This window comes from Melozone crissalis, unplaced genomic scaffold (assembly GCF_028551555.1).
Source record: "Melozone crissalis strain CALT ecotype California unplaced genomic scaffold, PUWL_Pcris_2 ptg000027l_1, whole genome shotgun sequence".
NCBI lineage: Eukaryota > Metazoa > Chordata > Aves > Passeriformes > Passerellidae > Melozone > Melozone crissalis.
Genome location: NW_026535805.1, coordinates 11,992,614 through 12,005,770, shown reverse-complemented (window position 1 = coordinate 12,005,770; position 13,157 = coordinate 11,992,614). Strand labels below are relative to the sequence as shown.

The window sequence follows — 13,157 nt, the reverse complement described above, 5'->3', positions numbered from 1 at the left end:
TATGGTATGAATTTTATTTTTCTACTTGAAAAAGGTGACATTTGTCCTATATGAATCTTTACTATGTACTTAAATATTGACAGGTATGAACTTAGATCACTAGACTTCCTCAGAATTTGCTTTGTGCTTGGTTTATAACAAACCTGTTTTTAAGACACTTTGGATCTTGTTAGGAGTACAAAGTCTGCTTGGTCAGATATTGCCATGCCTGTGCTAAATGTCAAACTTAAGCCTCTCTATAGAGATACTGTGGAGACTTCTGCCTGGGCAAGGTGGATAGGAAAAGTGTCTATTTCCTGTCTTTCTGATGACAGTTCCTCTCAAGCAAGGTGTGATGGAGAAAGGAGTTCAGAATCTGCACATACATTTAATAAGCTTAGCACCTACAGTAACTGCTTTGAAGAACAGAAAGGCAGTGAAAGCTTGCTGAGTAAAAACCATTTAAGAAAATAATCATGAATGGCAGAATGCTGTGAAGCACAAAGAAATGCTATAGTTCAAGTGCTAGTTATAGGCTGTGCACTTCAATTATGTATTTTGGGGACTGGTGTTTTCTGTGAGCCCCTGGGGAAATGAATAAGGAATGTATCAGGACAGAGACTGAGAAAGATGAAGTATTCTACAAAAGACACCATCAGCCATTTGGTAAATAAATCACACAGCTCTTGTACAGTAACTTAGAACTTCAGATGCTGCAGTGCAAGTTGGCATCTTACACATGAGAGAAGTTTAAAGCACCTGTAGCTCAATGTAACTGTTAAACTTCTGGGAGAATCCTTTAAGAGCATTTGGGCACAAGAAGACCTAGGCCCAGCCCTGCCTGAAATTGGCAGGCCTCTTTCCATTAACTGGTCTGAATTTGTCCCATAAAGAGAAAAGGCATTTATTTGACCTGCCTCAGTACTGAATTGGTGTCTTCATAAGAGCACACTCAAGAGTACTTGTCTGAGGAATACAGTTCATGTTCCATGGCTGCATGGTATAATTCAGTTGTGTATTGGCTCTTCCCACAACAGCAGACAGCACAGACAGCAGGAAATTTTTATCATGGCTGTTTTTCCTTCTCCTCATAGAGCCCCATTCCTGCCGTTTCCAGAGGTCTTCTGCCACTGTTTAACATTTCATTGGCAAGCACAGCAGAGTTTGTGTGTGCTGCTGTCCCGCTTTCCCTCTCCTTGCTAAAATGGCTTTTTAAAATAAACAATTGTCTAAACGATTTGCTTTGGCAAGAGGATAAATTCAGTGGAAAGTTTGGCAGAGGAAGCAGAACTGGCACTGAGCTCATGGACCTGTTGTATCATGGAGCTTGGGGGCCCTTATGGTGCAGAAATTAATTTTTTAATAAAAAAAGATATACCATTCTGTGTTACAGTGGAAAACCTGCTGAAACAGAGTTTTCCATTTTGCTTTTGCCCTTGTCATCTGTCCCCAAATGACTTCAGGAATAAGCAAGTTTCAGCCCTTGTTCCACGATATTAGAGCACATGGCAAAATTCTGGGAAGCATTTTTCATGCATGAGGACTTAGCTACAGATTTCACAACTGTGCACAAGAGCTGGTGTTGTTTGGCAGGGAATCTGGACATGGAACAGTCAAGTGATCTGTACACGGTGACACAAATCCCATGACAGAGAGCAAAGGAGAGGGCTGTGATCCAGAGCACCTTCCTCTGTGCCACTCTGCCTCTTAGTGCCCTGAGTGAGGCAGGCAGTGTGATTTTAGCCACTGTGGGCAGGTAGAAGCCTGGGCTTTATGACAGCTTTATGGAGGCTGTCTGTAGCACTGCCCCTCATCCCAGCACTGGTGTTTTGGAAAAGCACATGTGGTCACAGAACCAGAATTGCAGAGAAGTAGAAGTAATAAAGCTAGAGGGGTCTGTTGTAGTTTAAACAGTGAAAAGACAGCATGTGTCCCTTTACAATAGTGCATTACATTAGTGCAGTTGTTGTACAGATGTGAACTGCTTTTGCCATTTGCTATATCAGATCAGTGGGGCGACACTTTCTGTTCAGTAACCAGTGGAGAACACAAGGCTCAGAAAGGAAGCATGAATTCCCAAGCCACATCATGGGCAGAGCTGGCAGAAGAAGTTGGATCTCCTGACTTGCCTTCCTCTGCTCAGTCAGCTTTTTTTCCAGAGAGGGTAGAGAAAGAAGGAGAGTGTTTATTTCAGTGAAGTCCAGATTTTTCCTTTTGTAGTTATTTTAGGTCATCCAGCTCACAGAGTTTTTGCTTTTTGTCTTTCACTGCTTTACAGTAAGTGATTGTGACCTCCTAAGCTCTGTGTTACAGGGCACCAAAGACAGGCTGTTCTCAGCCTCCTTGCTGCTGCTTAGAGACTGCAACACCTTAGACTCATGAGTGTGTCTGGAAGGCTCCCAGGCTGCTGAGACTTTCCAGCACAGCAACACTGTTCCTCCTCGGGGAGGCAGTGGTAAAAGCTCGTCTTGCCAGCATGACACGAACTAGCTGGTCCTAGTAGTTGGGTGACAGGCCTCGTGCAAAACATTTGCAGACAACACCACCCTCTAAAGGAGACTTCCATGTATGTAGGATTCAAGAGCCCCAGGCAAGGAACCTCTGCCTTTTCAACCTCCAGCTTCCTTCAGTGACTAGGAAATCCCTGTGGACATTCATGGACTCAGCCAGCTCATTTCTGTGGCCCTCTCACTCTGCTTTTGAGCACAGGAGGAGCATGGGATGGAGGAGTGCATTGCAAGGTGCAACAGCCATCTCCTGTGAGCTGCCCCTGGCTCCAGGCTGTGCAGCAGTTGGACAAGCCTTCCTTCTAGCTGGCAGCTCTAGTCACTGCTCCTAATTTATGCTTTACTTTCAATTTTCACAGGAGTTAATGACAAATTAGGTGGGAAGAGATTCCAGGTAGCACATTCCCTGTGAGCAATGAGCTTCAGGTCCTCTGTGTGTTCAAGCAGTGGTGGCAATGCCTGTGCTGAAGTCTTTCTCTGGCACTTTTCTGCTTCCCTGGCTGATTGTCACACTGAAGCAAGCAAGATGAGAAAATAGAGCATATGGAGATGCTTTATCTCCTTCTGTGGTATTTACAGCCTGTATGCTCTCTGCCAAAGAGCTGGTGCTGGTTCAGTGTGGGTTACTGTAGACTGCTGCACTTCCCTAATATTCAAAAAGCTTATGTGTGTATCATATACAGATAAAATTACAGAGAGGAGTGGGGAGAGGGTGTAGGTGTGCATACTTTGGGTATGTCTTCAGAGGCTTCAGAGAAAAGGAGTTAAACAGAGAAGTAATCTGTTGCTGTTTCTATGTGGTGTTTCCTTCAACTCCTGCCATGTTTGGTAGCTCAAAGCAATTTGCGTTTCTTCCAGCACTTTTTTCCAAGATTCTTTGGGTTTCTTTGTTTGTTTCTGGCTGAGAACACAGCCTTTTTAAAGAAAGAAAAAAGAATCTATTGCTTCAAACTGCTTTGTGGGCCTGGCAGGGATAGCAGAGAAGGGGAGATGCTGAATCTCTCAGGCTGTGCCAGAAGGAAGTTGCTTTCTTTGGAGATTTCTTCCCCCTGCAGCTGACTGGGAGACATTGTTTATGCTTTACCTGGTACAGGGCCAGAGGGGTTTATAAGACCTGCTTCCAAACTCATTTTGTGCTGGGATCAGAGCCTGAACTGTTCTTACTGTCTTTTCCATTCTGCAAGAGCACTCACATAAGGAAAGGGAAAATGGACTGTGTTAGTATGGACTGAAAACATGCATCAGAAAGCTTGAGGACAGTCCATAGCCTGGCTTGGTAAATATTGAGGTTTGTAAGGATGCTCTGCTGCTCTGTGGTTGTGTGCTGAAGTGCAAGCAGGGAATGCTAGGGAAGCTGTGCCTCAGGGCACAAGTTGTGTCAGGAGTGTGTTCCTGGGACTGCCTGCTGCAGCGCTGAGGAGTGTGAGGGAGGGTGCCTGGGCAGTGGATGGATGTGTGTCCTTACACAGCACTTACTGTCCGTGTGTATGTGCTGCTGACAGACTGTATGTGCTTGCATTTGAGCGCATTTTGGTGAGCAGTGAGACCTGCTTGGGAGTGTGAGAGTGCAAAGGATAGAGTACAACTACTGCAGGACTGATGTCCAAGACCCAGGGGTTGCTGTGAATTTACCATATCCCCATCAGGACTGCCCTGTGACTGAAGTCCTGCCAGTTGGCTGCCTCCATATGTGTCCTGCAGCCTCAACATTTGCCTTTTAAAATAAAAACCACTTGTGATGTATTCCCTCTCTTTTAAGTCTGCTTGGGAGCCCTGGATGTTTTCCTTGCCCCTCTTTCATGCCTTGTCTGTCCATAGTCTCCTCTCTCCCGGGTAACACCCTGACTCAGAGGATTCCAGAGAGATGGATGACATGGCAGGAGGTTTCTGAGAGGACAGACTGTAGCTTTATTGCAAAGAACATTTACCTCCAGGCATTTTAAAAGTGGATTTTAAGGGAAGATGGAAGGGAAAAGTATGGACCTAAACTACTTGTTTCCCCAGCTAGCTCACTGTCTTCCATGCCCTGGCTGTCCTGCAGCTGCAGCCAAGATGTGACCACAGTGTCATCCTCTGAAATTACTCTGTTGCCCTCAGGAATTAAGATCACTTTTTGTATCAGTGGACAGGGCTCTCCAGTACTATTTCTGCTTGTTACCCAAAGGATATCCAGGAGACTCTTCAGGGATGGAGGCACCTGCCTTAAGGAGAAGCACTTCTGTTGCTGGGGGTAGTTTCTACTCTTGCCACATGAATGCTCAGAGGGTATTGAATTACTTGGTGTGGTTACTCATAAGCTATCCTTGCTGTCTTCACCAAATTGCCTCCCTAATTATGGCTCTTGTATTTTCTGCCCCCTTGACAGTACGCCAAGGCACTGAAGCATTTTGGAGAGACCGAGGGCAAGATGCAGCCAGATGAATTTTTTGGCATCTTCGACACTTTCTTACAGTCATTTGCAGAGGCCAAGCAAGATCTGGAGAACATGAGGAAGAAAAAGGAAGAGGAGGAGCGCAGGGCACGCATGGAGGCCATGGTGAGGATCTGGGCACAGGAAGATGCTTCCTTCCTTCACCTTTTCATGCCTTGAGAGAAATTCCAGTGCTCACGTCCTGTCACTGTTTTATGTTCTTCTTCCTGACACCTCTCTTTGGCATCATTCTGTTCTTATAGATGACATTTTCCCTGCTGTGTGTTTTGTCAGATCTCAAGGATGTACTGTTTGACTCCCAAATTACCTCCTTTTGGATTCAGATACCAAATCTAGCCCAGGCATTTTTGCCCTGGCACTTTGCAGGGTGGGGTTACCACCACCCCATGCCAGACTATCCTGCTTTTGGGCAGCAAGCAGAGAAGCCAGATTTCCTTCAGTCCTGCCAAGCTGGTCAGCTTCCAGTCAGACTCCATCATCATCTGCTGTGTGCCTGTCATCTGGCAGTGCACAGTGACACAGCAAATGCCCTGGCACCTGCTGCAGCCCCCACACTGGCAGTATTTGTCTCTGGCCAGCCTTAATGCCTTCATTCATTACTGGGGCCGTGTCTGGCCTTGACGTGGCAGGGGGAGCTTTCTGTGGGTTTTGCTGCTGGGAGACAGACGTGTGTGTCCCCAGGGGTTCGTGTGAACCAGCTTCCCCCTCTAACCCCAGCCTCTGTGCTGCCTGAGAACACAGTCCCTCGCCTCCTTCCCCCCTGCTGCCGCCTTAGCCCTTGCTGCTGCCATGGCCCCAGGCCGCGCTGCGGGGAGGTGCTGATTTAAATGTTTGCTGAGCCAAAAGCAGTGGGTTTTGCCTTTCAGAAGAGGAGAGAGGTAAAACACCGGGATTCCAGTAGCCTTACTGTTGGATGCAGGGATAAAATGCCAGGACATAGGCACAAGTTTCCTCTCAGCCAGCCTGGAACGTTCAGGGCCCACTGTTAAAGCACTGTAGGATGGTTTCATAGGCCTAATACGCTGTGAGGGAGGCCTTATGGAAAGAGTCTTCCTGCAATGTGGGGCTAGCATTTACAGCGTGAGTGACCTGCTTCCCAGTAGCCACTACCATCTCTTGCCAGTGCTACTGATTCTGGAGCTGAGCAGTGGAAAGAGAGAGCTGAGCTGGCACTGTCCTGCTGTAAAATTAGTGGAAAACAGCAGCAGCATGGAGAGATCCCGTGTGTCCTCTTGCTGCAGGCCAATTGTGCTTTGTGAGGCAGACGTGTGCTGCTACTCATTCCTCATTTCTCCTGCTTTCTTCTCACCTGTGTAGAAGAGAAGCCCAGCATGGCCTCTTGTTGCTCTTGGCACAGGTGATAGCCTTGTGGATAAGCTCCTACTCTTTTTTTCCCCTAATCTGTGCTGATGCATTTTAGCTACTTCTTAGCAGTGTACCTAGTGATCTGGCATCTTGATCAGCTAATCCTAAAACTCTGTGTCCTTCTCCACAGCTAAAAGAACAGAGGGAGAAAGAGAGGCGACAAAAGAAAGCAAAAGCTGGAAGCATCTCTGAAGAGAGTGGGGAGTTTGATGACCTGGTGTCAGCATTAAGGTCGGGTGAAGTCTTTGACAAAGACTTATCCAAGCTCAAGCGTAACCGCAAGCGTTCAGGGAACCAAGGCTTAGAGACAAGCCGTGAGCGGGTGGTGACTAAGCTAAATTATTAACTACAAGAGGAAGAGAAATAATCAACCAAAAGAAGGTGTTGAAAAAGTGCAAAGCAAGGAAGATGAATGTGTGTGATGGCGCCTGGCTGACAGCTGCCCCAAAGCTGCTCTAGCTTTGGTCTGTAGCTAGAGACGTTACCTTTCCATGATCAGCTTTCCTCTCACCCCTCTTCTGTGCTCCTAATTTGAACCATTATAAAAGTGCCTCTGTGGATCCAGCAGAGCCTGTGACTGGGCCATGCAGAGCTGACAGATCTGCTTCTGGGAGTTTGTTGTGTCATCAAAGGCCTCATGGTGATGACAGAAAGTACTTGCGCCTTGCAGACAGCCTCACAGCTGGAACAAGATAATTTTCTGTGTGCCAAAGTAAAAACTAGTCATGATCTCCATCTTGCTGATAACAAGGAAGACTAATTTCAGATCAACTCTGTAAACAACTATCACTTCTTCAGGATCTAGACTGGCCTTCAGGGGTTTGTTGAGATTTGGTTCTCAAGTTTCCAATTCCCTTCTAGAACTGGATTTTATAAGCCATTGATTAGCACCTGAAAAAAGCATTTTAGCTCATGTCCTGTATGGTATTTTTGTGTGGACTACACTGTCCAAAGCAAGTGAAGCTTAGAAAGAAGTCTTCAGTTTCTGTAACAAAATGAAAATCAAGAATCAGGATCAACATACAATAATTTGAAGAAGTCTTTTGGATTCTGCTTTGCTAGAATGAGTTTTCTGGAATTTCTTGGTGGTTGAGTCTCCAGGCTATGAAATGGATCTTCTTGGAAAGGAACTCTGGCTTTCCTTTAGAAAACTAAGCCACTGCCAGGTTGGGATTACAAGTAGATGACTGTAGAGTCTGTTGTCATTGCTGGAGGCTGGCAGAGAATCAGTGGAAAATTTCTTATCTTTTTGTGCAAGATTGGAAATTGGGAGCTCCTAGTATCATCCACAGGTCTCCAGTAGCAAACAGTGAACAGGTTCACTGCCTGCCAGAAGTGAGATTTCTTTTCCATTTGATGATAGCTGTGATTGTTGTTGGCATGAACTGATCTTTCTGTCTAACAGCCTGGCCACCACTATACACACTCCACTCCTGCCGAGGGGAACCACGTCATTAGAAAGGTATGAATGGTGTAAAGGAGAGCCTTGGAGCACACTGACTTTTTCATTTTGAAGAAATCACTTGGGATGAACCAAGGGAGAGCTCCATAATTAAAACTGAGAATTTTTCGAGGAGGACACAGAATTGTGTAAGCCAGTCAGGCTTTGGAGTTGACTTAATTCAGAAGAAACAAATACATTTGTAGTTAAGTTACATGAATTAAATATATAAGCAGAAAAGCAAAGTACCCAAGAAGAGGCTCGAATTCTGTGTGTCTTCATGATTCTAGGAAAGGAATTGGATTGTGTGGGCTGTCATGGCCTTTTTTTTCACCTTTTTTTTCAAACTTGTCTTTTTTTTTTATTATCTTCCCTGGGGATAGAAAAGAGGAAAAGAAAAAATGGTGATGGATTCTTCCTCCTAGACAGGAAGAAAAGAGAGAACATTTGAGAAGAGGGACCCACCATCTACAAATTGCTGCATTAGTCGATAGCACAAAGTGTCAAGTAATCCCAGGGAAGTTGAATCATTTGGTTTGATTTTTCTCTGAATGTCACTTAACCTCAGGCTCTGCACTGAGTCTGCAGAACAGAACTTCCTCTGCAATGCACGCTGCCTGATCAGTATTACACACTACAATGTTGGAGAAGCAAACTGTGGTGGTTTTCTGAACATTTTGAGAGTTAAATAATTATGTAAACTATTAAAAGCAAAAAAGAGAGTTGAGAGAAGAGAAGCAAAAAAGTCAGAATTCTTAAACTCTGATGTTTCATTGTTTACTGGATTTTGAGTCTCCCACCCCAGAATTTCCCTATTTAGGACATTCCAGACTGCCGCGCCTCTGTATAATACTCATCGTAAAGAGCTGGTATCTTACAAGAGCTGGGTGCATTCTCCTCCCTTACTATCCCACTCCCCTTCTGGGATTAGCTATTAACAGCAATGCCTATTGCAGTGGACACAAGCACCTTGTAGAAGAAAGACTATTTCATAAAGGTTTTTGAAAGTTTAAGAAAAAAATCTCACTTTTTAAAGCATTTTTATTTTAAATTACAAATGGATTTTTAGAAATGTCTCTTGTAAATTATATTAACAAGCTCCTTGCTGCTCCCTGAAGTAGACTTGCTATATATCCCAGCCCTTTTGTTTGTCTTGTGTTAAAGCATGCCATGTAACCTATGCCATGTAAGCCATATGAGAGGTGGTAATATGTGCCAAATTGGTATACAGTTGAATTTAGATTTGAATAATCCCTGAATTCCAAAGATTATGCTTTTAGGCATTAGAACACTGTAGGGTTTTTTTCCTCCCTCTTTGTTCTCCCTGGGTTTAGGACTCACCCAGAACTTCACGTGTAGTGCCAAGGTCAGTCCTAGTGCAAGATGATGTGCAAGTACAGCTGCTTGCCCGCTCCCCAGGTACTTGTTTGAGAAGGCAGACTGTCAGCGTGGCAGCTGCCAGAGAAGAAACACCTCAGGGCAAACCCTTTGAATATAAATACAGCATTTCCCCTGCCCCGGTATTTGTCAAACCAGGTTTGTGCTGTGCTGTCTGAAACTGAAGTCACTTTGCCAGGCACAAATGTAGCAAAAGCAGAGAGAGTGATAAATCCTCTGTCCCTTTGTGTACACAGTTCAGCCCTGATTTTTTAAAGAGGTCGTGCATGATGGTACGCAACAACGCTCCAGCCACACTGGGAGTCAAAGAAAGCTGCTATAGTTTTGCCACCTCTTTAACTCATACATTAATAATGAGAGATTGTGCAACTCCTGTAAATCAGCTGTGGGATCCTTAAGGGGATGGACAGAAATTCAGAGTCATGCCCTGATTCAATGCAGCTCAACTTTCTCAGCACTCCAGTGCCCCAGGCTCCCCATTTTGAATCAGCAATGGTGGCCAAAAGTTTTGTTCAGTGTGCTGGACAGTCCCCCAGGCTCTTGACTCCATGGTGAAAGTTCATAAAGAAGGTTTTCGAAAAGCTCAGTTTCACACTGAGGCAAGCAGTGTTTTCATGCAAGTGGTGACAAGCAGAGTGGCCCATTAAATTATCAGTATGAGATGAGATTACCCACACAGAAGATAAGGAAAAAATTGGCTCTGCTGTAGGGCATCAGATTCTTGCTGAAGTTTGTCCATGTTTCTCATCTCTTGGGTACTATGGGTACATATAATACTCTCTTCTTCAGCAGTTGTAGTTGAGTTGCCAGGTGCTGAAGGAGAAAGGAAAATCTTACTCCTGGGTAGGTTTAGGAAGAGGTCTGAGGTCTAGCATCACTGAAGAAGCTGGAGAAGAGTTAGGGTCTGCTGTTGTCCTTGCACCTGTGCACAGAACCAGCATTTTAGCAGAAGTCACTTTGTGGTTGGAAATAAGTGGAGAAGAAGGAGATGTGAGAAAAAAAGGCATAATTGAGGGCTTGTTCTGCTTCCTGCAGAAATACAGTAGTTGCTGATTTTATTATATTTATGAAGTTCCTCACACCTAGAAGAGCTACTTCCGAACTCTCCAGAATTTATCCCTAGAGGTCTAGTGCTCACTCACCTCTGCGTGTCTTCACTGTTGCTGTGCAGGTTGCATGAGAATGAGCCCAGAAAAGACTGAAGAAGACTCCCTCCCCCTTCCACTTGCTTTGAACTGAGTCACTCTTCTCAGTCTGTTGTGTCGCTAGAAATGCTACAAGGTAAAGTGACTTCAAGGAGCAAGACTCTTCCATGCTCTGTAGCACAGCCATTGTCCAGGCACCAGTTCCCTACAAGAGCAGAAGTAGGACTAGTGTTCAGGGCCGAGAGACTTCCTCACTAGGGAAAAAACCTGGATGTCCTTCAGAAGCATTTCTGTAATGTGTTCACAGTGTCTGAGGAAGGGAAAGGAATTGCAAAGGATCCTGGTGGGAGACTGTGGGACAGGTGTTTCCATAATGATCAGCCCCACTAGCTAAATCTTTCCTTTTCTTTAGGAAAGATCACACTTTGAGCTGGGTTGCACGGGAGAAGCTTATGTCAGGAGTTCCCGTGAGGGGAAGTGAGATCCATTGTACAGTAGATGATGTACATGATATATGCAGTTTTGTTTCTAGGTTGGTTGTTTTGGGTTTTGTTTGTCTGTTTGTTTGGGGGTTAAATGATTTAAAAAAAAAAAAGGTTTTAGGAATCTCTAAGGGGAACCTGTAAATCTGACACCTCTATTTATTTTGCCTTATTTTAGTTTGCTATGTTTGTATGTATGTATACGCTGCATTACAGCAAAGACTATTGAGACTGTGCCAGGGCATTACATCAGCTGAAGAGCTGGCTTGGCTCCTGTGCCAGCTGAGCCAGGCCAGGGGATGCAGGTGAGCAGTCTTGGTTTGGGAAGGGAGGGAGGAAAAAAAACCCTTTGCCTTTTGTCATAATTCCTCTGCCCCTGGTGATCCTGGTTCTTGGAAAGCTCTCATTTTGAAGCTTGTGGTGATGTGATGGAGACTGGGTATTTTGGACCACTTTCTACAAAAGATGTTTTTTTTTTTTATCATGCGTCATGGTGAGAAGATTGAAAAGACTTAGGGTGCATAGTTGCATGCCCAAACTTCACTCTTCCACATAAATTTGGTCCATAATTCCAGAGAAGCTTGGCTAGATGGCCAGAAGTGGTTCATGCCCTGTAATTTCTCATCAGATTTAACACACTAGTGAGAAAGATTGGGACAGTTCTCCTTCCTCAGAGCTAATATTCCTCCCTATCTTTATGGCCAAAGAATGATTTCATCTACTTTACCTCTTTCCTCCTCCAGCCCACCTCCCCAGGTTACCTCAGGTAAGCAAAATCTTTCTACTGATTGGTTTGTAACCCATGGAGTCTCTGGCAGTCAGAAGGTGTTTGGCCATGGCTCCTTGGCTTCTGTGCTTGACACAGGAGGTTTCTGATTGCCTGTCATGCAAAGAGGAAGTCTCCATTGGCCATCCTTGGTTCTCTTATAAAGGTAGAAGGGGCCAACCTGGATAACACAATTTGGCCAACTGAAAATATAGAATTTATATATTTATTTACATAATGCAGTAAAAAGCTATCTACTAATCTAAGTAGTAGTTGTGATGACCAGTATTCTCTGAAGCTGGCCAGATTTGCTCACTGTGCCTGCTGAGAAGGATGCTAGTCTAGTTTGGTGTTTTGGAAACTCACTTAATGAAAGAGTCTGGATGGTTCCAAATCAGAGTCTTCTGTTATGGGTAGTAGAATTGATCCACAGTAACTGGTTCACGTTTCTCTGGTTTTACATCAGCATAATTAAAAGTAAGGTCTGGACTAAAACTCTCCTTTAGGCAGTTTTGTAAGAAAGTAAGATATTCTACCACAGCTCATGTAGGGCATGGTCCTTTCAGTCTCCCCCACTAGGAACTTTGAGCCAAGTGATCTAGAAAAACCTCTCTGACAAGCCATTTGCTCCCTTCCTGCTTGCCTACAAACAGGCTCTTTAAAGCTCTTTGCAGTTTTTAGAGTTTTGAGGGAATATTCGGTACCTGAGCCACTCTGTGCTCAACACCTCCCTGCCAAGTCATCCCCACCTGCAGCTGTTCTGCTCCCCTGCAAGCCTGCTCAGCTTGAAACTCGCAGGCCACTTTGGGAGGTGGCCCTGCCTGCCAAGCCAGAAAGTACAGTGCTGCTTACTGAAGTGAGAGGTTGTGTGCTGCTGTAATGCCTTGGCCTATCCTCATTTCTTAGTCAGTTTAAGACTATAGGTGAATTAAATGTACAAATCCTGTAGTGTCCTTTTTATCTGTATCTTTTTATAAGAATATACTGTAATACTAAAAAACAAAAGCAAAAAAAATTAAAGATATATTGCCCCCACTGTGTGTCTGTACATTTCTTGGTAGTTTCATTTTCTGTGCATTTTGCCGCAAAGTCCGATAGGTGAGTCAGAGTCTGGGTGCAGTTTTTTGTTAAGCTCTGGGTTTTTGGTCAAGAGGGTGCAGCTCTTTAGGTGACACTGTCACTGCAGAGCTGGTGAGAAACTCCACAGGTTGTTCTGGGGGCACAAGCAACACTGTGGAACACAAGCGCATTCTCCCCATGCTGTGCAATGGTGAAGAGCTCATTAAAGAGCCAGCAGGTTACTATAACCAAATGTCCCCTTTAAAAGCTCTGTTGTGTTCATATTTCAGAACTATGTACGGTACACAGGAGTTCACTTAAAGAAAAAGAAGAAAGTAAGATGGTCCTGATGTCTAGGAGTTCGTAATCCATGGCTGGATATGACTGTTCCAAACAAGAAGGGAGTGCAGGGCAGCAGCACTGACCCTGAGCTCACTTATGTAACTGAGCAACATCCCGACAGCAAGAGCATCAACTCGGAGGAGGAATGGGCAGGACAGCCTTGCTGCCAAGGAAGGAGTTAAATGAGGCCAGCTGAAAAGAAAGCAGAAAAGCCAACATCAGCAGTGAAGGCTTCAGAAAAG

The 13,157-nt window shown here is 44.8% G+C and overlaps 1 protein-coding gene across 2 annotated transcripts in view; it reads left to right on the top strand.

The window, feature by feature from the left end:
* The window catches only part of DAAM2 (dishevelled associated activator of morphogenesis 2), a 175,368-nt gene extending 162,828 nt beyond the window's left edge, over positions 1-12,540 (top strand). For both annotated transcript variants that reach the window (XM_054279569.1, XM_054279568.1), the window contains 2 exons: positions 4,852-5,022; positions 6,413-12,540. In XM_054279569.1, coding sequence (XP_054135544.1) covers positions 4,852-5,022; positions 6,413-6,628 — 387 coding nt within the window. In that variant the 3' untranslated portion in view covers positions 6,629-12,540. The remainder of the gene's footprint in view (positions 1-4,851; positions 5,023-6,412) is intronic.
* Positions 12,541-13,157: the final 617 nt, after the last annotated feature.